The following is a 27821-nucleotide window of genomic DNA, read 5'->3' as shown; positions in this document are numbered from 1 at the left end:
ATTAAATGAATTGAAGCTGCATTTTCTTGAAGATGTCAACAAAGTTACTAGTGGTTTGAAAATAATTTTGTGCACTGGGGGGATAAAAAGACACATAACAGTCTGCTGTTCCCTCACCAGTGTTGTTTCTGCCAAGCCTGTGATCTTATTTGAGTGCACAGGGAAGGGACTTCTATGTACCCACAACAGAGTAAAAGCACAGGAGATGGGAACTGAGTGGCAAATGCTCAAGTAGGTGTGTATCCAATTGTGGTAGAATTTCAAAAGGAGCAGTGCCATGTAGAAAATTATCATGAATGTATTCTTTTAGGAGAGCCATTCCCTACAAGAAACAAGCATCTATTGATTGATACGTAAGACTTTTAAATATAGTCAATGATACTGAAAGTCTACCAGTCAACTCTTATGGACAACCACCACACAACTGCCTATAATCTGTCCTTATAAGACACTTTTTCATATCTCATGTTTCCTATTTAAATTTTTTCTTAGTTTCAAATTATTGACATGCCTTTTTTTTTTTTAACAATTTGCTGCAGTATGTATTTCGTTTTTGTGCCATTTCCAGTAGCAGGGGCATAGATTTTAAAGAAAGTTCAGTTTATTTTACGCAGTTTTATTTTTGCAAATGTGACTCCTTAAAAGTGCATTATCACAACATTGAATTTACGTGTAAAAATTGTGTGCACATGTAAAAATGCTGAAACTTCCTCAGTTAATAAAGAGATGTCCTGTTTGTACACATGCCTTTTGAAAGATAAAATCCCTTGAGATCTTGGCTCTTTGGTTGACTCCATATATGGTGGTGAATCACTGTGTTATTTGACTGATTTGATCAAGGCTTAGGCAGTCCATCCTGGGTTTTTAGAAGATGGTAGTTATAAAGCTGGGTGCGTAAAATTACCAACCACAGTGGTATGTTTATACATTCTGTTTTTTGCCTTATTTCTTTATGAATGCCATTTGCTTGCTCTTAAATGTTACTCTTGTGTAACTGTCATTAGTATACCAGAGTGTTTATACTTGCAAAAATATGTAAATATTTTTTAGTATACCAGAGTGTTTATGCTTATAAAAATATGTTATTATTGCCTGTTTTATTGCATACTTGACCTATGAAGTGTTCTGTGTGTGCTTTTATATGTTTCTCAAATAAATCTCCCTTTAAAAACTAAATAAATGTCTTTTAAAGATACTAAAATTACTTTTTACTAGAATTATGTTTGGGATTTTGATCTTTCAGGATTTTAGACATTAAGGATTTTGATCGTTGGGGATTTCAACATTCAAGTTTGTAGCTCTGAGGATTACCTTTGGGGAACATGGCCCAAACCCTATCTTGACCTGTAGAAATTCACCAAGTAATTTTTGATAAAGATGCAAAGAAAATTCGAGAGGGGAAAAAAGGTTAATTTTCAGCAAATATTCCTGGAATAATTGAACTGCCAGTGTGGAGTATTTCCATATGGAAATTGGACTTCAACCTAAACCTCACATCCTCTGCAAAAATTAACTCAAAGTTGATGCTAAATCTAAATATAAAATATAAAACATCCATTTTTTAGAAGAAAATGAAGGAGGACTCTTGATTTGGGATTAGGCCAAGTTTTAGATAGGACCCCTAAAACAAAATCCATAAGAGAAATATTTGATAAACTGGACTTCATCAAAATTGAAAACTTTTGCTCTAAGAAAGATACAACTTAAAGAATGAAAAGACAAGGTAAAGACTGGGAGAATATATTTACAAAATGCATAGTCAACAAAAGACTCCAACCAAAATATATAGAGTTCTTAAAAGTGAACAGTAAGGAAACAAACAGCCCAATTTAGAAAGTGAGCAAAAGACTTGAACAGACCCATATTTGAACAGAGGATATTAGGATGGAAAGTAAGGGTATGAAAAAATGTTCAACATCATTAGCTATTATGGAGATGCAAACTGAAACCATGAGGAGATATCAGTATTTGCATATTAAATGACTACAAAACATACTGATAATATCAAGTGTTGGCAAGGATAATGCAAAATGCTATCACTACCCTGGAAAATTTGGGCAGTGTTTTATATAGTTAAACATATATTTCTTATATAATTCATAAATCCCACACCCAGGTATTTGTCCTACAGAAATTAAAAATTTTACATTCATAAAAAACTACATGTTTGCAGTACCTGTATTCTTAATTATCAAAAACTACAAATAATTCACACGTCCTTCCATAATAGGTCAATGGATATACTATGGTATAGCCATACAATGAAATGCTACCCAGGAATAAAAAGGAGTAAGCTATTGATATGTAAAACAACTTGGAAGAATCTCTAAGGTATTATGCTGGGTGAAGTTCCACAGTGAATCACCCCATTCGATGGCATTCTCAGAGACTAAACTATAGAATCATGGAACAGATCAGAGAATACCAGGGATTAGGGTTTGGAGTGGTTTTGTATCCTGACTGAGCCGATAGCTACATGCATCTCCTTTTCTTTTAAAATTCATAGAATTGTAAAGAAAAGTTTGATATTTTGCTCTATCAATTTAAAAATATAAAATTTTCTGGGTATTAATTTTACATTTTCACAAAAGTTATGATTTTACTCTTACACGAATTATATTTTGACACAGAGATGGAAAAGCTTGCTCTTTCCTGTGGTTAACCCCAGGCACCTTGCTGACGTGATGTGATGTGCTTTGATGAGCTGCAGCCCATTTCCTGCTATGCACCCCTCTTCCAACTGGCTGACCACTTTCTCTGTGCAATCATCATTTAGTTAAAATACCTGTGGGCTAATGCATAATGTCTTATCTGTCATTTGTACCTCTCCACAAGGTTCACCTTATCAGACTTTTCTTGAGGGATCCCCACTCGTTGAGAGCCAGCATTGAGAGCCAGCATTGGGAGAACAGAAGGTGATGCCAGATGACCCTCAGGGAGGACTTCCTCGGCCCTGTGCTAGAGCCACTTTGCAAAGAATTTACAGAAACTCAGAAAGGGAAAGATGCCGGTTAGGAGAGTCAGAGCCTTCTCACTTCATAGCTGGGATAGGACTCAAAACTGTCACTTTTCAGGGTTTTTAGCTTGTGCTTTTTTTCCCCCCTTATTCATTACCAAGGTGCTAATGAATGATGTGCTTAAAGATGCTTTCCCCCTTTTGAAGTACTGTTGCTGCACCCACAGTCGTGAAGAAGCAGATCAAGAAGCAGTCTTCTATGGCCCCAGACAACCTTGGATATTGGGTCTAAGAATGAATGAAAGGAGAATAATTTCCCAGGCAGTTTTGGACTCGAGTGTGGGGTGGGAGGTAGCCCTGTGACCCTGGGCACAACCACAGACCTACTCCCCTGCCCAGGGCCTAGCTCCCCAGCTCTCCAGAATAGGCTGGTGTGGGACTTGGGGTGGAGTTCGAAGAGGGACATTTTTGCTTCTAGATCCTGACTCACAGGCAATACTCCAGCCTGTACTCAGTTCTATATTTTAATTTTTTTTCCAGCAGAATTTCATCCTTTAGTAACTAGCAATATATAAAGAAACATTTCTGCTTATGATTAAAAGGAATTGTTGCTTTACCTAAATATTTTCATACTCTTCCCTACAAATGATGTTCTTCATGAAATTTGTCTCCTTTTTTGCGGGCAAATCTTCTTAACACATTTTGTTTATAATAATAGGTCTGGCAATATTAAGATTACATGGTAGCTTTTCTCTAAGCTTTTATTTTGTTGCCTTATTGAGAGCAAGGAATTCAAACTTGTACCAGGATCAAGAAGGTCAAGAATATGGAGCTAAACAGGAAAGATTGGAGAATCACCTAAGATCTCTCTCTCTCTCTCTCTCTCTCTCTCTCTCTCTATATATATATATATATATATATATATATATATATATATATATATATATATCATATCAGTCACTTATGTTCTCTGTTCCACTAGCAGTAAAAGGGGAATGGAAAATTATTCATATTTACCCTTAAATATTACTTAAAACATAAAGGGGAGGGAGGGATCAACTGAAGTCCATGTGAATTTTCTTATTAATTTCTTTCAAGAAAAAATGTAGAAGGGCTGGAGCTATAGCTCAGTGGTAGAGAGCCTGCCTTGCATGTGTGAAGCACTGGGTTCAATTCTCAGAACCACACAAAAATAAATAAAGATATTATGTCTATCTACAACTAAAATTTTTTTTTAAATGTAGAAAGATACTCCTGTCGATTGCTATTCAAGAATTATAAAGCTATTAATTATAAGTACTAAAAGTTTCATATTTTCTAATTAAATATTATATTTGCTGTAGCTGAGTAGAAAGTATAATCACATGCCATTAAATGCATCCATTCTCAGATATATTAACACTTTTTTTGTAAAATAAATTAGATATCTTCTCATAAAGAGCTAAGATATTAAGTAAATTAGAGACCAACATGAGGAAAGTCAGAATTACAGAAAGCATAGTTTCACCTATATCCTAAAATTTTAAGGGAGCTTTTTCTTTATTTTATAATAACAATAATAATTATTAGCAGTAGTACTGGGGATCTAACTTAGGGTCTTGTGCATGCTAGGCAAGTGCTCTACCAGTGACTCACACCTTTTTGTTTTTCCTTATTTTGAGACAGGACCTTGCTAAGTTGCCTAGGCTATCCTTGTACTTGTGATCCTCCTGCCTCTGCCTTCTGAGTAGCTATGATTACAGGTAGGCTACACCACAAGTGGTTTGCAAAAGGCTTTCTAAGAGTGGATAGCTCAGTTCCTATCATTACTCAGTGCCACCCACGAAGTAGAAGCAAGAGCATTTCCTACTGAACTTGCTGCAGGAAGTAAGAAGTAAGAGCCATTTGGCTCACAGGTAACAGCATCTGGTATACCTTCAGGGGGGGGACCATCTTATTGAGTGATGCAAGAGATAATTTTCCAGAACTCCAGAACTGTAGTTTCCTGCTATAAATAGAAGCACTTTTTTTTTTAAATTTGAAGACACCAAGTTGTATTATAATAAGGTCTTTAATACTTAATAAATTTTATTTCTAAATCAATGTGGAAACAAACACTTGGAAATTGCAAAGTTAGCTCTTGTACAAATTAATCTCCAGGAAGAACATTAGTTTATGATAAAAGACAGCAGCACTTCTAGCTTTCTTGCACAAGCTTTAGCAAATGTACCCCAGAAAACATGGATTTACTGTGAGATCAAAAAACTAAGGATATTTCTACACTCATAGGTGGATGAATAGGAGGGGAGGTAAACAGAACAGTTAGCTGGTTCCAAAACATGTAAGTAGCTGCTTTGTAAGAAAGACCAATAAATTATTCAACACCAATCAGTGCAGGTTATAGGTAAGAGACATAATTCATAAAGGAGTTTCAGTTATGCAGGATGAGGGTGTTCTGGAGAGGTGACAGATGATATGGTAACATTATAATAATACTGTGCTGTATTCTTGAAATTTTCTACAAAAGTAGGTCTTAAGAGTTCTCACCACACACACACACACACACACACACACACACACACACACAAAGGTAATCCTGTGGTGGTGGATATGTTAATTAGCTTAATTGTGGTAAACATTTCACAATGTATATTTGAACATCATGCTGTACACTGTAAATACATATCATTTTTATTTGGCAATGATACCTCAATAAACTAGAAAAAAATGAATAAAGATTCAAAAACTCCAATTCACAAAGGAGTAGGCATAAAGTATATGTTTAACCTGGGGTGATCAAAAAGAAATCTTCACAAACACAAAAAATACAAAGAAAATAAAGAACAGGAATTTGCTTGCACTCAAGGCTGAGAAGGCTAGTCCAGGGTATTGGGCGGGGCGCTGGCCTCCATCTGAGAGATGACAGGAGGTCACTGTTTCAGGAAGAAGCAGAGTTAAAAACAGAATAATCTCTCTAGACTTAACCCATTTCACTTGCCCTTAGTTACTTAGCTTTAAGTTGACCTTAAAAATCAACAAATTTGGTGATAACTCCTCTGCCCCAACCATGATGTTTGATTTGCACGTGCACAGACACCGATTATGGACTAACCTCCACCCACCTTTCCCCTAGCCTCCACCCAGAAATCCCCGCAACCCTATCTTCAGAGAAGTGGATTCAAGATGAGATTTGCTTTCTAGTGTCCATGCTTGGTCACTTCATGAAAAAAAAAAAAAAAAGACTGTTTTGAAAAACTTGTTTCAGTGATTAGCATACTGTGTGGTAGGCAAAAAGGTCTGGTTGGGTAACAATATGATCAAACTTTCAAAATAGGCACTCTTCTGGGAGCAGGAAGGATAGGTTTATGCAGAGGCTGGCAAAAGCCAGGAGGGTCTTATCATAGGAAAGTGACAAGTTTGAGATCCAATATCGAGGCCTGAATTGGAGAAGTAACAGTGCAAACAGAGGAGAGGAATCCATTTAAGAGATGGTGTTTAAGAACAGAATGGATTGGATGGAGAGATTCACTAGATATCAGTGGTAAAAGAAAAGAACTTTAAGATGATGGCAGGATTGGCAGTTGTGTGGGAATAGGAGTAACATTAACCCACCGAGAGGAGAGACGAGGAGGCCACGGCTTGGCAGTAGGGGAAAACAATGAATTCAATTTGGATGTGAGGTGCTGGCAGGGTGGCAGTGCAGAGAACTCCAACAGGCCACAGGATATACAGGTCAGGACTGAGAAGAGGACTGTTAGCTGGCATACAAATTTGTTTTTTTGTTTTTTTTTTTAATTTTAATTTTTATTATTGGTTGTTCAAACCATTACATAGTTCTTGACATATCATATTTCACACTTTGATTCAAGTGGGTTATGAAGGGAGAGAGAAGGGAAATTGCATGGAAATGGAAGGAGACCCTCATGGTTATACAAAATTACATACAAGAGGAAGTGAGGGGAAAGGGAAAAAAATAAAAACAAAGGGGAGAAATGAATTACAGTAGATGAATTACAGTAGATGGGGTAGAGAGAGAAGATGGGAGGGGAGGGGAGGGGAGGGGGGATAGTAGAGGATAGGAAAGGCAGCAGAATACAACAGACACTAGTATGGCAATATGGCATACAAATTTGAATGGTGGCTAAAACTCTGGAGAGAAGAAAACAAGATGATGAAGAAGGGGGCTGGAGATGTGGCTCAAGCGGTAGCGCGCTCGCCTGGTATGCGTGCGACCCGGGTTCGATCCTCAGCACCACATACCAACAAAGATGTTGTGTCCGCCGAGAACTAAAAAATAAATATTAAAAAAAAATTCTCTCTCTCTCTCTCTCCTCTCTCACTCTCTCTTTAAAAAAAAAAAAAAAAGATGATGAAGAAGGCTGGTGAGTATCAATTTTGGAGGTACCACAAAGAATGGGGAGGTGGCAAGGGACCAATAAAAGAAGGCTTTTACTGATGGACTAAAGTGACCCGGAGCAAGTGAGATTACGAGCCAAATGCTTCAAAATCTTACAGAAATGGAGATCCGCCTCACTGACCTGCACAGGAGCTCGGGCCCAGGGTAAGCCTCAGTCCATCCCATCACTGGCTGACCACCAGAGCGCAGACTTGGCCCAGGACTGCCTCTGCCCACTGGCAGACACCCACAGTAGTCAGGCTCAGCCCAGACCTGCCTCACTTGACCTGTGTGGGAGCTTGGGTCCAGGGTAGGCACCAGTCCATCCTGCCACTGGCAGACACACACTGGAGCTCAGGCCTGACCCAGACCCGCCTTGCTGACTTGCACGGGAGCCAGGGCATAGAGTAACTTTGGGTCCGCACCACCACCACCACCTGGGAGCCCAAGTCTAACCCACTTCCATTTTGAGACACTGTAGCCATCCCCATAACCTTCCCCATGCAGTAGCCTCTACTTTGAGACAACAGACAGAGTCTAGAAGCAGCTGCATCTGGGATCAGGCATCCCAGAGCCAGTATAAGGCCCATTCTTTTAGCCCCATCTAAGACACTGCATCCATCTTGGGGCACCTCTACTGCTGTCTCGAGTTATCTCCTGCTTCTGCTGCCACCACCTATACTTGCAGTAGCATCCATCCTGGGACACTGGCAGGGTCTGGAAACTCAATACCAAGATGAGGTAGAGATAATCTGCACAGATACTACAAGATTATAGGGTAAAAACTGTAATACCTCAGATCCACACTATAAGAAAGGAAATCACATAGACAACATGGGAGGAAAAACAAGGAAAGAAAAAGGGAGGAAAATTCTCCAAACCAAGTAAGATACTACAATAACAGAACCTATGGACAGCACAGTTGATGAAATGTCAGAGAAGGAGTTCAGAAGGTTCATAATTAAAATGATTTGTGAATTAAAGAATGACCTAAATGAGCAAATATAGGCATCCATTGATCATACCAACAAAGAGATAAGGTAGCAAAAGATTACTTCAAGAAAGATATAGAGATTCTGAAATGAAGGAAATAATAAATCAAATAAAAAGACTCAATAGAAAGCATCACCAACAGACTAGATCACTTGCAAGGTCACCCCAGGGATGCAACATATGGAAATCAATAGTGTAATTCATTACATCAATAGACTCAAAGATAAAAACCATATGATCATCTCCCTAGATGCAGGAAAAAGCATTTGACAAAATACAGCACCACTTTATGTTCAAAACACTAACAAAACTAGGGATAACAGGAACATATCTCAACATTGTAAAAGCTCTCTGTGCTAAGCCACAGGCCAACGTCATTCTAAATGGAGAAAAACTGAAAGCATTCCTTCTAAAAACTGGAATAAGACAAGGATGCCCTCTTTCATCACTCAATTTAACAGTTTTTGAAACACTGGCCAGAGCAATTAGACAAATGAAAGAAATTAAAGGGATATGGATAGGTAAAGAAGAACTCAGATTAACATTATTTGCTGACAATATGATTCTATACCTAGAAGACCCAAAAATATTCTACCAGAAAACTTCTACAACTAGTAAATGTATTCAGCAAAGTAGCAGAATTCAAAATCAACACCCATAAATCAAAGGCATTTCTGATTATCAGTGACAAATTCTCTGAAAGGAAAACTACCCCATTCACAATAGCCTCAGAAAGAAAGAAAGAAAGAAAGAAAGAAAGAAAGAAAGAGAAAGAAAGAAAAACAAAACAACAACAACAACAAAAAAAAAACTTGGAATCAATGAAAGAAGTGAAGGACCTCTACAATGAAAACTACAGAACATTAAAGAAAGAAATTAAAGAAGACCTTATAAGATGGAAAGATCTTCCATGTTCTTGGATAGGCAGAATTAATATTGTAAAAAAGATCATACTACCAAAAGCACTATACAGATTTAATGCAATTCCAATCAAAATCCCAATGACATTCCTCATAGAAATAGAAAAATCAGTCATGAAATTCATCTGGAAAAATAAGAGACCCAGAATAGCTAAAGCAATCCTTAGCAGGAAGAGTGAAGCAGGTGGCATCACTATACCAGATCTTAAGCTATACTACAGAGCAACAGTATTAAAAACAGCAAGGTATTGGCACCAAAACAGACTGGCAGACAGAATAAAGGACACAGAGGCTAACCCACAAAATTACAATTATCTTTTATTAGACAAAGGTGCCAAGAACATGCACTGGAGAAAAGATAGCCTCTTCAACAAATGGTGCTGGGAAAACTGGAAATCCATATTCAACAAAATGAAATTAAACTTCTATCTCCCACTACGCACAAAACTTAACACAAAATGGATCAAGGACCTAGGAATTAAACCAGATACACTGCATCTATTAAAAGAAAAATTAGGCCAAAATCTCTATCATGTTGGATTAGGCCCCAACTTCCTTAATAAGACTCCTATAACACAAGAATTAATATCAAGAATCAATTAAATCAGATGGATTGAAACTAAGAAGCTTCTTCTCAGCAAAAGAAACAATCAGTGAGGTGAATAGAGAGCCTACAATTTAGGAACAAATTTTTACCACACACATGTCAGCTAGAGCACTAATCTCTAGGATATATAAAGCATTCAAAAACCTTAACACCAAAAGCAAGCAAGCAAACAAATAAACAAATAACCCAATCGATAAATGGGCTAAGAAACTGAACAGACACTATCAGAAGAATATATATAATCAATCAAAAAACATATGAAAAATGTCCATCATTGCTAGCAATTAGAGAAATGCAAATCAAAACTACTCTAATATTTCATCTCACTCCAGTCAGAATGGCAGCTATTAAGAAATACAAACAACTATAAATGTTGGCGAGGATGTGGGGAAAAAAGGTACACTCATACATTGCTGGTGGGACTACAAATTGGTGCAGCCATTATGGAAAGCAGTATGGAGAATCCTTGGAAAACTGGGAATGGAACCACTATTTGACCCAGTTATCCCACTCCTTGGTCTCTACCTAAAGGACTTAAAAACAGCATACTACAGGGACATAGCCACGTCAAAGTTTATAGCAGCATAATTCACAATAGCTAAACTCTGGAACCAACCTGGATGCCCTTTGGTAGATGAGTGGATAAAGAAAATGTAGTATGGATACGCAATGGAATATTATTCAGCATTAAAAGAGAATAAAATCATGGCATTTGCAGGTAAATGGATGAAGTTAGAGAATATAATGCTAAGTGAAGTTAGCCAATCCCCCAAAAAACAATGCAGAATGTTTTCTCTGATTTAAGGCTGCTGATTCATAATGTGGTGGTAGTGAGGGTCATGGGAGGATTAGATAAACTCTAGGTAGGGCAAAGGGGAAAAGAGGAGGGAGGGGAAAGAAGGGGACATGGGTGTAGGAAAGATGGTGGAATGAGGTGGACATCATTATCCTAAGTACATGTAAGAAGACACGAATGGTGTGACTCTACTTTGGATACAAACAGAGATAAGAAAAATTGTGCTCTATATGTGTAATATGAATTGTAATGCATTCTGCTATTATAAATACCAAATTAAAATTTTAAAAATGTAAAATGGGGAAAAATGACATTCAGAAATGTCACTACAGAAATGGCCCACACCTGTAATTCTGAGGACTTGGGAGGCTGAAGCAGGAGGATGGCAAGTTTGAGGTCAGCCTGAGCAATTTAGAGAGGCCCTAGCAAGTTAGTGAGACCCTGTCTCAAAATAAAAAATGAAAAGGGCTGGGGATGTGGCTCAGTGGTTTAGCGCTTCTGAGTTCAATCCCTAGTACTAAAAGAAAAAAAAAAGGCCCAAAGTCACATTAATTGGTCGAGTCAAGTAAGAGTGTTATCCTATTTCCCTCTTCTGGATGCTTCTGCCTGAAAGGGTCAAGACTCCTGACCACAAGGGGAGTGAAAGGCAGGGCAAGCTGGAGGCCAAAGGGGGCCTGGGGAGGCAGGAATGAGCTGCGCAGGTCAACCAATACTCAGGGCTGGACTCATAAGGAGGCTAGAACCTGCAGATCCTGTTGTCATTTTTGAGTTCAAGTGACTGTGGGACCTTATATTTCTTTTCAGTGATCACAGTGCCCTAAACTCTCAGCCAAAGTTAGAGGAAATTCTCTCTGGGTAAATTTTATTTTTTTATAATTTTTAAAAAATATTTCTTATTAGTTGCAGATGGACACAACACAATGCCTTTATTTTTATGTGGTTCTGAGGATCTAACCTGGGTCCCACCTGTGCTAGGTGAGCACTCTACCGCTGAGCCACAATCCCAGCCCTCTGGGTAAAATTTAAAGAAACAGTGAGGGGCAAAATAAAGATACTTTTTAATTACATTTCAGGAGTCTTGTCTCCTTCAACATACTCATTTCAGAAATAAACCTTCCTGTTTTGGTTTTCCATGGTGTTGGGGATGGAATCCAGGGTCTTGTGCTCACATGCTAGACAAGCGCTCTACCACTGAGCATGCCACCAGACCCTAAAACCTCCTGTGAAAAGCCACTTCTGGGCCTGGGGGGGGGGGGTGAGCTCAGTGTTCAAGCAGTTGCCTAGCATGCCCAGGGCCTTGGGTTTGTTCCCCAGCACTGAGAAAAAAAAGAAAAGAAAAGAAAAGAAAAGCCACCTCTCCTGGTCTCCAAATTATCTGAGCAACTGAAATTTAAGAGTGTTTATGATGAGAAGATAGAATGACACATTTCCTACCTGGGTCCTTTTTCTTTCCCAGCACTTTTGCTAGCAACAGTGTTTCTTCCAGAAGCAGGCTCTGTTCTCTCTTCTGTGGGAGATCCAAATCCAGTGCTAATACGAAAACTAATGATTTTTTTTTTTTTGAGTCATTTGGAAAATATCACAAACAATTATAATCATTCAGAAAATAACAATATGTTATATTTTCAAGGCATTTCACGGTTTATAAGGCCTTTCCCCTTTTGATTTGATTCTTTTTGCCATTAGGAAGCAGGGGCTACACATCATTCCCTCCACAGCTAAGGAAGCCAGACCTGCCCAGAGAACTGACTCAGGTCTTTCCACATACTGCAGGGTCAACAGCAGACAAAAGGGGAAGCCCAAATCTCCCAGCTCCTATTTCAGAGATCTTTGCTACAGCAATTTAAAAAGCAATTATGCAATTATATTACCGTAAGAAGAAGCAAAATCATGTTGCCAAAATCTAAAAAAAATTTCACTTCCAGATTAAAGGGAGAGTTATTTGAGTATAAATAAAACATCATTTTCTTACTTGGTCTTCTCTCTACTTCCTCTTCTTAAAGAAGATGAAGAAGAAATACTTCTTCCATAGCCAACATCTGATGATTTATCGTCCATAGATGGAGGTGGAGAACTAAAATTTGACACATTTGAAATTATTTTTTTTAATTTTTATTTTATGTATTTTATTTGTATGTGGCCCTGAGACTCAAACCCAGTGCCTCACATATGCCAGGCAAGCACTCTACCACTGAGCCACAATCCAAGCCCACATTTAAAATTATTTATGAATTAAAATAATTTGTCAATATTGTAAAAAGAACAGATTTCTTTCTGAAAGCCACATTTGGAGCAGACTTTTAACAGGAACATACTATTTTAAAAGCATAAAGGAGAGATTAAGACACAAAGAATATCACAAAGCATTTACACACTGGAACAGGAAATATTTATATAAAATGTATGACCTTAGTACTATATTAGCTATATAGATATATGTGATCATTTTAAAAAATGTTGAGCTTTGATTTTTTTAGTTCTATCATTTACTTCTTATTTCAAAGAAAAATGCTGGGTTGTTACACTCAAGTACACAGTTCTAGACACTCATAAACAGAACTCATCTTGGTTGACTCCTATCTACCCTTTCTGCAGTTACTCTAGGAGTGAGAATCCTGACTTCAGAAATCCACTGGAAATTGAGGATAACATGGTGTCAAAGGAAAAGAGCAGAGAACAGTTTGCACTGGTAATGGAGGCTGGTTATTCTGTGTCTGGCTGGGAGTTTATGGACCACTGTTTGTTTTTATGGTAGTGTTAGATATAGGAGAAGAGAAAGATGCTGTGCTGGTAATCTTCACATAGTCACATGCTGACAAACAAAAAAAACAAAACCAAAAAATGTGTTTTCCTGCACCTCCTGCCCCCACCTAAAGACTCACTTATCAGAAACTTTACTGTTGATCAAGAGTACAGCTCGTTGATCACTTGGTTCTTGAAAGCAGAGCTCCTTCAATGGCAAAAGTTTGGTGCCAGGATTTATCTGTAAGATAGTTCAAGAACTGAAAAGTATTCTCTGTATGAGTCAGGATTTTTTAAAATAAATTTTGATGCACTATATTCTTGACAGCTTGTTAAATTCATTTACATACACGTCATATCTCTGTGTGTGTATCTCCCTCCCCCCTCTTTCATATATTAACAATATGTTATATTTGCAAGGCATTTCATGTTTTAAAAGGCCTTGAGGAGAACATGGTGTTGAGAGAGAGAGAGAGAAAGAGAGAGAGAACTGGGCACTGACACTGTGGATATTCTTGCCTTTGGGTGGGGTACATCTCTCCAGTTCCTCACAACCTTTACTGTCTCAGCTATTTCTTAGCTCCTGAAAGTATCCAAGTTCACAGTCCATTTATATGCCTCAGAGAGAATTTACCGTTGTAAAAGTAAGTGCTGAAACTGACTTTTAAAGTGCCACAAGGACATTTAAGCCTTAGACAGGCAATTTTTATCAGCCAGGTAGAAGAGGATGGTCTAGGATCAACCTCTGAGCTCTGAGATCTCTTTCCAGTTAACTGATGGTTAGATCCTGTTCTCATCCAAGATACTTTTCATGATCCTTTTAGAATAAGGCAAAGTGGTCTTTTTAAAGGAAGACAGATCCCATCCTTCTTCTGTCCCAGATCCTCGCCAGTTTTCCATTTCATTCAGATTTAAACCCAAGTTCTTCTGATGGTCTTTTGGCAGCCCTTTATGACTCTGATTGAGTTACTACTCTTCTCTCACTTTGTCCTGTCAAGGATGTTTACCCCTTGCGGCTTTTGCACTGGTTATGTGTGTCACAGGGTGTTAAAGGGTATGGTGGAAGTGCTGGAGGAGGAGCCAGAGTAAAGTTTTAGACTAGTTGTTTTTCATTATTCAATTTTTCTCACATTCTCTCACATGGTTGAGACCTCCCTTGCAAATACAGCTCAGTTATCTTTTATGGTCCTGTCTTCTCTGCTTCTTTGAACCCAATTGGTCCAAGAAGGTTTCTGCTTCCAGCCTTGCTCAGTCCAGTTTTGAATTCCTGCACCTGCCCAGCAAAGCATATGGCTTTTGCTCTTTCGAGTTCTCCTAGGGCCTCAGGAAGTATATACGTGATGGAACTTTCTGAGATCTGCCACCACTAGCTCTCTCACTCCTCTGTGGTTTTCCTCCCTTTGTCATTTTTCCTCTTGCAGAGGCTCTACCTGACCTCAGGGACTTTAGGTAATGCTCAAATTTTTTGAAGTCTTTAAATCATATTGTTTTCTCAGTTTTGCGAAGTTCTAAAGTTTTCTCCACGCCTCTTATTGCCTTTGGTTTTTAAAATTAGTTAAAAAAAAAAAAAAGAAATTCCAACTTAAGCAGCCACATCAAAAAGTCCTCAAGATATTAATTTTTCTTTCTGTTTTTCTCAATATAATGCTGAATTATACTATATATTGTTTTGAAATTCCATCATAAATACAATTAAGTAAAATAATATTCTTCTACATTTTAAAGCCTAGTACTAGAATTTGGTTAGATTCAATCAGAGTCTAATTAATGAAATGAAAAACATATTTTTATTCACTAAGCACAAGAAGTAATAGAACCAAAATTTAAAATGACCCTTTTATAGCTTATCTGACACTTGAGACTGGCATTAGCAAGATGATTAAACTACAAATAATTAGATTCTGGTTAAAACTGTATAAAAATGTGAAATCTTATAACCAAAGTTAAGGATAATGTGCTGACTTTCAAATTTCTGCTTCTAAAAATATAAATTATATATAGTGCTCATAAAATGGCCATGTAATGGCATCATGATTAAAGGAAAAATTATTACCCTACATACTAAAACACAATAAGTGCTGTCACTTACCCGACCATAATCATAGAATCCATCACTAATTATGTTATTTGACAACAAACAGCCAGTCTGGCTATATTTCAGAGAGAGATTATTGTTGAGCAATTTATTATAAGCTGCTTCACTGAATTTATTTTTTCGTCTCACTGATAGATTAATTTCTTCAAGGATATCTATAGCCCTGTCAATAAAAGCAAAAGACATTATTTGCTTTCTAGGAGAAATCCAACCTTGAGCTCTCTCACTTACATGCTTAAGGTTCTGAAGGAATTGAGATGCAAAGATGAATGCCTCCCGATCCATCTAGATAACGTAATACTGACAAAATTATGAAGACAAATCAACCCTTTTGGAGAAGATATATGCCAGGTAGTGACTCATATTCAAACGGTTGTGAAAACAAAACAAAACAAAACAAAACAAAACAAAACAAAACAAAACAAAACAAAACAAAACAAAAAAACTATTGTGGTTTGGGTTAAGTGTCTTCCAGCAGCTCATGTGTTGGAGGCTTGGTTTCCAGTCTTTGGTGCTCTTGGAAGGTGGTAGAACCTTTCAGAGTGGATCTAGTAGGAGGAAGTTAGATCATGGGGGCATGCCTTTGCAGGGGATATTGGAACCCTAGTCCCATCCTCTGCCACTTACTTCCTGCTAGGATGCCACTAGCCCCAAAGCAATAAGGCCAACTGATCATGGACTGAAGCCTCCAACACAGTGAGCCCAAACAAACCTTTCCTCTTTGTAAGTTGATTCATCTCAGGTATTTGTTGCGGTAGTAGAAAGCTAGCTATCACAAACACTTTTAGGGGAAAAAAAGAATCATTGTCTATTTAAAACAAAAGTAGTATTGGACCCCAACCTTTTCAGGTAACCAGACAGTATATACAAAAAATAAAAATGGTTAGGAATTAGTAGAGTAATTGTAAAACCCTGTTTGCTGCTATGCTAAGGGCAACTAAATTCATCTGCTGTTTGTAAGAAGAACAGATTAGGCCAGGTAGGTGAATCAGATAATTCTGGTAAAAAAATAATAACAAAAAAGGTTTGAATGGCTGGGGAAGAAAAACTGAGATGATATCATCACTTGCCTATTTTATTTTAGTCTTAAAATTGAGAGACAAATAAGATTGGGTTTGGCAACAGCAGAGGAAAGGGAAAGAGAAACATGTATCAAGATGGAGAAGTGAGAAAGGAAATAATGAAGCTGGCTGGGTAAAGGGCAGTGGGGCAGCTGATAGGGAGGGATGGGGAAGGACGCCTGCCTCTAGGCAGTGCTTCCCATCTTCAGCTCCTCGTCTGAGCTGGAGACTTGAGACCGCATCCACTCACCCAAGCCGGCATAACTCCACCGCCATTGGCTCCTCGCTGGCACAGACCATCACGGCCCAACTGGCATGCCTTCTCACCTCGTCATTCTTGGAATACAGGAGCTCCACCAGGGGTTCCAGTCCACCACAATTTCTTAACTAAAAGCAGAAACCAAAATTTAACACATTAAGAATATAAACATTCATGCTTAAAAACAAAAAAACCCCTCATTGTTTGATTGTTAAAGTGTTTGGGTTTTTTTTTTTTTTGTTTTTGCTGGGCCCTCTACCACTGAGCCACATCCCCAGCTCTATTTTGTATTATATTTAGAGACAGGGTCTCACAGAGTCGCTTAGTGCCTCACTATGGCTGAGGCTGGCTTTGAACTCACAATCCTCTTGCCTCAGCCTCCTGAACTGCTGGGATTAGAGGTGTAGGCCACCGTGCTCAGCTGTTAAAGGTTTTTATGATTTAAAAATGTGTCTCTATATAGAGTTATTAAATGTAGGGGAAAATCAATTATAAACCTTTATAGACAGGAGCCCATTTTCTATAAGAAGAGACCCCCACAGAGGGAACTCAGCATGATGGCATGTGGTAGGGGTGGGTGGGGTAGGAGTCTGTCTTCTCACTGCCTACACAAGAGATGCTCTGTGCTGAGATACTCTGCTCCTGAACACTGAATCTTCACTCGGTCCTATGGTAGTCTGAGTAACGCCCTCCCCCCCCACCCACACACACAATGGTGTGCTTATTCCTTGGTACATGGAATAAAACTAAGGATTTTGAGATGGAGATTATCCTGGATTATCCAGTAGGCCCAATATGAATACCAGGATCCTTCCAAGGAGGAGACAGGAGTGCCAAAGCAGTAAAAACTGTGATAGAAGCTGAGATTGCAGTGATATGCTGTGCAGATAGATGAGGGGAATAGATGAGCCAAACAATGCAAGTGACTCGAGGAGCTGGAAAGGGTAAGGAAATGGACTTTCCCCTAAAGCCTCCGGAAGGAAAACAGTCCTGTTAACAATTTGACTTGGGCTTATAAGACCCATTTTTGGATTTGTGACCTCCCAAAGTGTAAGATAATAGCTTTTTATTGCTTTAAGCTACTAAGTGTTGATAATTTGTTATAGCAGCAACAGGAAACTAATACAATCCCAAGGCTGGATTAGAAGCAATCAATGTGGGCAAGCAGCACCCACATCACTGGACATAGTCACCAAGCTAGCAGTGTGGCCAAAGCAATATTGAAGCAGTTCTCTAGAAAAAGACCCACCATTGCTATCTGCACAGTGTCCTTTTATTTCTTTAACAAGTAGAGAAGAAAAAGAACAAGAAAAGAATTTGAAGGAGCTACATTAATTACTTTAAATAAATTACTAATGTGTAAAATTGTTCTAATCAGGAATAAAAAGAAAAAAAAGATCTGACAGAGCTCTTGTCTCAGGTCTGAAATGTAATACTGGGACTGGGGATATAGCTTAGTACTTGCCTTGCATGCACAAGGCCCTGGGTTCAATCCAGTATCACACAAAAAAATAAATAAATAAATAAAATGCAATACTGTATTATTGGAGCCGGGAGGACCAAAATAATATTCTATCAAATATTAGTACCAAAGACAATATCCAAAGTTGAGAGCCCTCGTGGGCCATGTTCCACTTTCAGTCATTCTTGTCTCAAACTCAGACTCTGGCAAGACTTTCACATTAGCAAACGTAACTTGGGCAGCTCAGAAAAGTTCTTTTAGCTCCCTATGCTTAGCAAGTCAAATTTCTGAACATCTTTGTTTCTGGGAAAAACACAAGATAGTTATCAAACTCCATGTGTTCCCTTGGTAAATACCTAATTCATTTATTAATTCCTCCATTCACTCATGCTCTCATTCACTAGTCTACAGTATGTACCCGGTATATGTTAATGACCCAGACACAGGGAAGAAAAACCTCAGTTCCCTTCTTCAAAACCTCAAAGAGCCTATAGTCCTTCACGCAAGAACCATAAAGTGCAAAAGGGACAAAAAGGAAGTGATGTGTGGAGTGTAATGGAAGCACAGAGGATGATGAACTCAACTTTGAAGACTAAAAAAAAAAAAAGATTCACGTAGGACAAGACAGTTGATCTGTATTTGTTTGTTTATTTATTTATTTATTTATTTTTGTGGTTCTGGGAATCCAACCCAGGGCCTCATGCATGCTAGGCAATCACTCTCCCACATAGTTACATCCCCAGCCCCTGAGCTGCCTTTCAAAAGAGAAAGAGGAATCTATCAGATGGATGACAGAGAGACTAGCTTTCCATGCAGAGAAATCAAGGAGGTGTAAGTGAGAGAATGGCACATTCTGATAGAACAACAAACAGTGTGGTATTTCTGGGGTGTAGAGTTCCACCTGGGAAGAGCTGGAATTTGGGCTGAATAGGTAGGCAGGTGAGGATCATCCAGGGCCCTCGAATGTAACACTAAGCTCTTTAACCCTTACTATGTGGCAGTGGAAAGCCACGGGAGACTTGCAATGGTGTGATGAAGATGACATATTTGAAAGATTGGTCTGGAGGAGGTATGAGGAGCAAAAGCAGTAAAGAGCCTTCTGAATCTTCCAGGAACTAGACGGACTGCTCTGCAAACTCATGCAGGAAAATGTGGTCATAACACTTGAGTTTATCACTGTGTTCCCAGTGCCTAGCAGAGTGCCTGGCACATAGTACTTGACAAATAAATATCTGGTGGATACCTGAATGGATGAGTAACAGGAATAAGGGAAGGAGATAGAATACATATCTAAGAAACAAAAGAAAAATGAGTAGGACAGCATGAGTATCAAACTTGGGCTCTGGACTTGGGTGTGCTCTCATGTCACTTTCTAACTCTGCTTTGCACATCTTATTTCTCTAAGCCTTCTCTTCCTCATCTGTAAATTGGATTGCAAACACGCCTGTTTCACTGAGGCTTGAATGCTTAGCACAGAGCCTGGCACAGAGTAGGTGCTCGGTAAATGTTAACTTTCCTTATTTTTATTGGGTAAAAGGAACAAAGTCCTTGAGTGTTTGAATGAGTTCAATGGTAACACATTTCAAAAGGCAAAAATTGAGAGAAAAAGGATGTTTGTAAGTTTATATCAAATTTTAGTAAAGATATACTAGTCTCACCATAAGCACCAAGATTTTTATATGATCAGTCTTAAAAAAAAAAAACTTATATGTTTAAAGTTTATGATGTACAAAAGAAACACCAGAATATAATCTACATGTGTAATTTAAATAATCCTAATAAAAGGCAGTCTTGTTTGTCTACCATGGTGCATTTCAATGACCTTGAACCCTTGTGTGTGTCTCCCAATCGCATCCACTCCCTAAATCTCCCCAGAGCAACCATTTTCTTGAATTTGGGATTAATTATTACCTTGCTTATCTTTATCATTTTAACTTATATATTTGGATGCCTAAACAACATAGAGCTTAGCTTTGCAAATTTCTGAATGCTGCATCGGAATCGTAAGTATTGTTTTCTACCACTTGTCTTTACTCAGCATCCGGTTGATGGAATTCATTCCTGCTGATGTCAAGCTGTGGTTGATTTCATTTTGACCTACATGAGAGTCAATTTTGTGAATACACCATAATTTATTCATCCGTTCTCTTAACACTGGGACAAATGATTTGTTTCCAGTTGTTTAGATATTATAAACAATGCTTCCTGGTATGCAGAGGTGAGAGAATCTCACATAGAAACAGAATTGCTGGGTTGCTAGGATTTACTCACCTTCTTTACTTAAAAATGCCAACTTGTGAGCGCCTGCCTAGAGTGTGCAAGGCCCTCGGTTCATTGCTCAGCACTGCTTAGAACAACAAACCCACCAACCCCCAAACTGCACAAAATGCCAACTTGTTTTTTCAATGTGGTGTTCCAGTTATGAAAGGACTTAAATCACAGAAAGGCTCACGTACTTGAAAATGTTTCAAATGCATCCACTAATAGGTACTGAGCAGGAAAACCAGAATGAATGTCTCACCCCTGTCCGAGCCTCCACGTCGCACGCGGTGGCAGCCACGGTGAGCGCGGCTTTGCTCTGCACCACCGGGTTGTCAGAGCGCAGCGGGCCCAGGAGGGCGTGCATGATGTCGCGGCCCTGGATGCTGGCGCGCAGGGGCTCCTGCATGGCCATGTTGGTTAACACGGTGGCGGCGTTGGCAATGGCTCCTTCTCGTTTGCTAGACAGGATGTTTATCAGTGGATCGATACCGTCGGCTTCAGCAGCAGCACTGAGTAAATGAGGGAGAAACGATTGCGATTCATTTGAGTTCAAAAAATGATCTTTGGAGCATTCAACAAAGCTTATACAGCAAATGCACACAGAAATGACGATTTTAGAAATTAATTTGTCATACAATGAACCCAGAATTAGGTGCGGTGGTAAGCGGAGTCTGGGAAAATTTCAGGTGTGAATGAATTAAAATAATCCTTTTTTTTTCTATTTCCACAGGTTTTGGTTATAGGAAAAAATATGCATATTACTTTGTAAGGAACTCTATTAAATAAACTTTTTAATTTTTTTCCTCAGTGATACTTATAAGACTGGGAAATTCTGTTCAAAGAAAATCTATTAGACTGTTAGGGGAAACAAAACTTTAAATAGGGAAAATAAGGGAGCATAGAAACTCCTGATTTAAATTAAAATTCTTTAGATCATCTTCCCTTTCTTGAATGAGAGTGTTATTTGTAGGCAGAGGCTAAAATGGTTAAAACCAGCAAATTTTTTACATATGAATTTTGATTTTACAAACTAAATGTCAAAGATCAAGATCATGGTGTTGCTATAGATAATTTTAGGAATGTAGGTACATTTAATTTTTAAATTTCCTATTCCAAGGGCTACAGTTAGCTATTAATAACTTAACATTCTTTTCACAATTAGAAAACCTCTTTAATAACTGTCTTTTAAGAACATAGTATTTTCTATGGTCTCTGCATTTTAATCATTTTAAAAATCTCACAAAAGAGTAAAAAAGAAAATTAGAGTATTTAATGAGTGGGAGACCCCTTAATTAGATTCTTTAATATTTGGAATTGCTTTAAATAGATGATGTTCAAGCAATGAGATCAAGCTGTTCAAACAATAAGATATACAGAGCATCCTGGTTTTAAATGAAGACCCAGAATCATGTGTTAAAAAATCCACTTTAATCATCATGTTAATAGAGATCATCAAGATCATAAAAATTCCAATAATATGAACAACTCTTTTAAGTTTACATTTTACACATTTTTTTTTCCATTTAAGGTCACATAATAACCAAAACTGAAAAAAAAAAAAAAAAAAAGGTGAGACTACATGATTTAAGCCACCACTCTGCATTCTGAGGCATTTAATTTGGCACTGTCACTTAAATTGGCTGATTGTGAGGATTGGAGACCTCAAGAATGGAAGTTATAACAATTGTCCCTAAGAGAGCCAATGGCAATTAAGATCCTGGTAAAGAGACTGGTAGCCCATGGTGAAGGGAGGCTGTGATTCTGGCACAAACTGGTGTGGAAGGAAGCTGGACAACAGGGTTGGACAGGAATGCCATGGGCTGGGAAGGCAGCTCTGGAGAATGACGGACTCCATTGGTGTTGGCTCTGAAGGGCCACTTCCCACTCTGGCTTATGTATACCAGTCCATCAGTCCGATTCCATCAAACACACCGTACTGATCCCAAGGTTAAGCAAAGCCTAATTCCATTTCTCCAGGCCTTAGTGTATAGTTACCAACCATTCTTGTGATATCTTCTTTTCTTTCTCTAGAAAGATGTTTCTTAAAATTAAACTTTGTCTGACTGTTATATAACCAATGTTTACTTGTTTTGTATAAAATGTTGGAAGACCCTGCATCTTACTGTGATAGCCCAAGGGCTAGCATTCAGTTTCCTTTCCCAGGGGACAAAATAAACACTTGTTAAGATAATCTCACTTTTGGGCTGGGAATGTGGCTCAAGTGGTAGCACGCTCACCTAGCGTGCGTGAGGTGCTGGGTTTGGTTCTCAGCACCACATAAATGTGAAATAAAGATACTGTATCCACCTAAAAACTAAAGAAATAAGTATTTTAAAAAAGACAATTTCACTTTTAATTCTCTGATAAAATAAACATTCGTTAAGATAGTTTCACTTTTAATTCTCTCTCCTATTATTAATTGACATAGTGATCATTTGGTCTTATGAATAAGGAAAAATTTTTAGTTTCTAATTTTTTAGTTTACCAGAAACTTCTCATATTTTTTCAAGTTATATTTTACAGTTAAAACACTGAATTTTAGATACTTATAGCAAGACCACTGTTGTTTCTGGGAATAAAATCTAGGGCCTCGAACATGCTTAGTATGTGCTTTACTACTGAGATACACTCCCAGTCCCTGGAATTTTAAATTCTGTATATTTTCTAACTAATATATATTTAAATATTTTCAGAGATCATTTTCCCTTTTGAGTAACTTTTCAGGCACCTAATGCAATCAGTCCCTTAAATCATATACTTTATATTTTTTAATCATCATAAACATGCCTTGGCCAAAATGCCATCCTTTATCAAGTGACAGGGTTGTTTTTTTTTTTCTCTTTGACAATATTCACTTTTTAAAACATCTTGGAAAGTTCAGAAAGAGCACACAATGGAGGTATTTCGACGGCTTCTGTGATAGAAGTCAGAAGTATTTTAAGAACATGCATACCAAATAAGTCCTCAAAGGCTTTGTCTTTTATGTGCATCCAAGAGATTTTGGAAAATTCAATGAGTATGTAGGATCACACCCCATCATTCTAGTTTCTCTTGAAACCAAGAAACTAAGAATTACTGGGTCAAATACAGGAATTTCTATCAGGTTTGACAGATTTCTCAGACTGCTGCATTGATTTTGCCTTCCTTCTCCTGCATGAAGACACATTTTGCATTGCTCCATATCTCTGCATTCTGCTCTTTTCTTTGCTCTTTATGGAGGCAGTAAAGGGAAGTACATAAAAATCTAGCTGTTTAAAAACCCAAAGATTCTAGTACACAGGGAAGATAGCTTTTATTACATTGACATAAAAGCCAGCACAGGAAGACAAATCCTGCCTTCACATCTTGGAAGAACCACCGGCATTATCTGCACATTATCTGTCCCTCATTTGCTATGTCCAGCTCTAAGTCTGAAAAAAGAACACCTGAAATTAACTTAATCATAGAAAATTAAACTATTGTTCTCACCTAAGGAAACTAATTTCATTCATAGAAAAAGTGCAGAACTTGCACTTTTTACCAAAAATAATTGCCTTAATTTTGTTTCTCTCAAGCTAAAGACATCATTTTATTTTTCTCTGCCTCTAATAGGGAAACAGGCTGAAGACTGTCACAATTTAAAAGCATTCCAGTTTCCTAAGTAGTATAGTATTATCCAAATGAATGGGACAGAAGTCAAACAGCTTTGTTATAAAATCCAGAATTATAGGGCCATATGTCACCACAAATAATTTAAAAATATTTTCTGATATTTGCTATCATGAGTCTCCATCCAGTTGAAGTTTAATCAAGTAAGATTTAAAATGTAAATTGAAAACAAACCTAAAAAGCAAATCTAGGAATGTATAAAAATATCTGTTTACATCATGTGACACATGTAAACAAAGATGAAGTTTGACATGTCATATATATCCAATCTATTACCGGGTCCTGACTATTTTCCTCTTCCATTTTTTTCTCAAATCTCACTCCTCAGTCCATCATTCTACCAAATTTAATCCAACAGCCTCTTTAAATACAGACTCTAAATACAGACTGTCCCTGACTTACAATTTATGATTTTTCAACTTCACAATGTTGTGAAAGCAATGTACATTCAATAGAAACCACACATTTGCATGTTTTACCAGGTCAGTAATGTAAGGTACTCTCTCACCATGTTGAGTATCACTCATGAGCCATAGCTTCCAGTCAGCCAAAATGATCATCAGAGTAAACAACTGGTACCTGCAGGATGCTGTGTTGCTAAGCTACAGTGCACAGAAAGTTACTATATTAAATACATTTTGGACTTAGATGCTTTCAGCTTACAATGGATTTATAGGAATACTCATTGTAAGTTGAGGAGCACCTATAATCTCATCCCCACCCTGGTCCTTTCTCCATCTTACAACTAAAGCTATCTTTTAAAATCACAAATGTAATTATATTGCTTCTCTACTTAAAACACTCAAGGTTTCCCATTGCTCAGGATAAACCCCAAATATATTATATGGCCTCCACAGAGACTTTCAATATGCTGGGCTCTTTCTCACTTCAGAGTACTCCCATGTGCTTTTCCCACTTCCTGATATCCTCTTCCCACTGGATAATTCCCATTCAACTTTCATAGTCCAATACAAATGTCTTTTTCAAGAGATTGTTTTTTTTTCTTCTCTTTTTCTTTTTTCCTTTCTTGGTTGTAGAGGTGTTTTACTGAGCTGCATCCTCACCCTTTTCATTTTTTTATTTTGAGATACATTCTCACTAAATTGCTGAGGTTCTCACTTAGTTACTGAGACTGGCCTTGAACTTTCGGTCTTCCTACCTCAGCCCCCTGAGTTGCTGTGATTGTGGGTATGTATCATGGTGCCTGGCCAAGGAAACATTACTTGATCCCCAAACTGGTCTCTTTTTAAAGGTGAGCTCAGTGGCTTTGTTTACTAAATGTGAACTTTTCTTTTTGTTTAAAAAATCATATTTAATGGGGGGCACAATGGGGTGCACACCTGTGATCCCAGCAATTTGGGAAGCTGAGGCAAGAAGATTGCAAATTCAAAGCCAGCCTCAGCAATTTAGTGACACCCTCAACAACTTAGTGAGACCTTGTTTCAAAATGAAAAATAAAAAGGGCTGGAAATCTACTCAGTGATAAAGTGCTAATGGGTTGAATCCCTAGTACCTTACCAAAAAAAAAAAAAATTGTTTTGGCATAATCAGAGAAAAGTAACAATTTAAAAATATTATTTTACTGCATTTGTTATGGGTTAGAATTGAGCAATTAAGCAGTCTTTCACATCCCAAAGCCCCACAATGAAAAAACATTTGCAGCTGGGTGTGGTGGTGCATGCCTATAATCCCAGCAGCTTGGGAGGCTGAGACAGGAGGATCACAAGTTCAAAGTCAGCCTCAGCAATTTATTGAGAACCTAGCAACTTAATGAGACCCTGTTTCAAAATAAAAAATAAGGGCTGGGACGTGGCTCAGTAGTTAGGCATCCCTGAGTTCAATCCCTGGTACAAAAAATAAAAACAATTCACAGAATGGCTCCTGAGGAGAAATTCAATTACACAAATGAGTCAGTGAGTCAATAGCTCACTGAAATATACTGTGCTATTTCGTGGCTGTCTTTGCACTCGTGTTCACTTTGTCTGAAATACCCTTCCCTATCCCTCTTGTACTTCTGCCTTTAGTTCCCTCTTCAGTTCCTGTGTAACTCTCCCTTTCTCTGCAGCTGCCCATAACCATCACTGACCCTTCCTCTGGGATTTGCCTACATCTGGTAGTACTTCTTAGAGACAATATTTGATATTTATTTATATCTCTAGTTCTGAGAAGATCAAAATACTTTAATTGACCTAAATTAACTCAAGGTGAGTGAAGAAAAACCTCTGCATGCGTTAAAGAGGAGTGAGGGGGGAAGGTGCTTTGCTCAGCTTTAAGTTCCAAAGAAAGAATATGATCCAACAAAATCAGGATCTCCACTTTTATCACTTACAGCTGTCTTTGAAATTGGTTCGTTTCTTCCCCATCCTTAATGCTTCTCCCGTAATTTTGGGTAATTTTTAAGTGAAGTTCCATAAACGAAAGTTTGCACTATGGATCTTAGGAATATATTTAATTCATATATGGAGGGATGCCTCTTTTTTGAATTTGCAAACATTGTTGACTCTGAGGGTGTCATCAGGTGACACCATTTGGTATCTCTTGGAACTGGATTTTTGCTGCAGTTTTGAGATTCACATTCGACCCATCTGTAAAGGCTGGTTACATGAATCAAGGGTGACCTTGGGTAGTACGGAAATCTGTTTAACAGAGCCCACATACAGGGTAATATGTGGAACCCGATGGAACAGATGGTAATATTGGCAATAAGAACCTTGTTTGTTAACAGTGATTACAACCATTCCCACCAGCATGACTTTTTCAAATGTCTCTGAGAGTTTTGTCACACTGAGGAAGACATATTGGTGGCAAGACGTGCTGCAAGTGGTCAGGAAAGGTGCATGTGTAGTGGCAATTCAGAGGTGGCATTTTTAACCCTTGCTGGCTGACAGTAAATCAGCATTGGTTGAACCCTGTCCAATATGATAAGCAGGTCTCCTGGTTGGCCCCTCTAGATTTGGAATGTGGAGAACAGGATTCCTGACTCTTGTTTCAGCCAGCTTTTCAACAAAGGCAAAGATCCCAGAAGTGGGGTGTGTTTGCTAAATTGGTCACTTTCAGGGCCCAAAGCAGCCATCACCTGACTGTAGCCCCATAGCTGCAGAATGGTGGGATGTGTGCCCTCAAACTCTGGCTCAACTCCAGGACTGACAAAACTGGCCAAGAGAATCTCTCCCTTTTTAAAGAAATATGATTTAAAGAATTTTTTTTTGGGGGGGTTTGTTTTTGTTGTTTTTTCTTTTTACTATTAAGGGAGAGAATCACAATTAACTGCAGGTAAATGCTTTAAATGAAGGGTTTTAAAATAACACATAATTATTAAGGTAAAATATAACCCCAGTCAAAACTGTTTTGACTTCTATAGCAAAATAAGAAAAATGCAAAACAAACAAACAAACAAAACCTCTAAGAAATATCTGAACCCTCCCCCCCCCCCCCCCGACATACTGGTGCTTGTCTGTAATCTCAGATATTTAGGAAGGTTAGTCAGGAGTATCACAGGCTCAAGGCAGCCTAGGCATTTTAGGGAGATCCTGTCTCAAAAAAGAAAAAAGAATGAAAAATGGCTGTGGGTATAGCTCAATGATGAAGTACCCCTGGGCTCCCAAGTACAAAAAAAAAAAAAAAGTGCTATTTTACATGTATTGA

The 27821-nt window shown here is 38.1% G+C and overlaps 1 protein-coding gene across 2 annotated transcripts in view; it reads right to left on the bottom strand.

The window, feature by feature from the left end:
* Armc3 (armadillo repeat containing 3) overlaps positions 1-27821 on the bottom strand; it is an 88663-nt gene that overhangs the window by 11684 nt on the left and 49158 nt on the right. The window contains exons 10-15 of one of the 2 annotated variants that reach the window (XM_026401199.2): positions 20788-21037; positions 16796-16932; positions 15479-15647; positions 13530-13630; positions 12620-12721; positions 12082-12189 (exon numbers count right to left, since the gene is read on the bottom strand). In XM_026401199.2, coding sequence (XP_026256984.1) covers positions 12082-12189; positions 12620-12721; positions 13530-13630; positions 15479-15647; positions 16796-16932; positions 20788-21037 — 867 coding nt within the window. The remainder of the gene's footprint in view (positions 1-12081; positions 12190-12619; positions 12722-13529; positions 13631-15478; positions 15648-16795; positions 16933-20787; positions 21038-27821) is intronic. The other variant, XM_026401200.2, reaches the window with a different exon arrangement.

The sequence above is a fragment of the Urocitellus parryii genome, chromosome 9 (genome assembly GCF_045843805.1).
Source record: "Urocitellus parryii isolate mUroPar1 chromosome 9, mUroPar1.hap1, whole genome shotgun sequence".
Taxonomy (NCBI): domain Eukaryota; kingdom Metazoa; phylum Chordata; class Mammalia; order Rodentia; family Sciuridae; genus Urocitellus; species Urocitellus parryii.
This window is presented reverse-complemented; position numbering and strand designations above follow the sequence as displayed.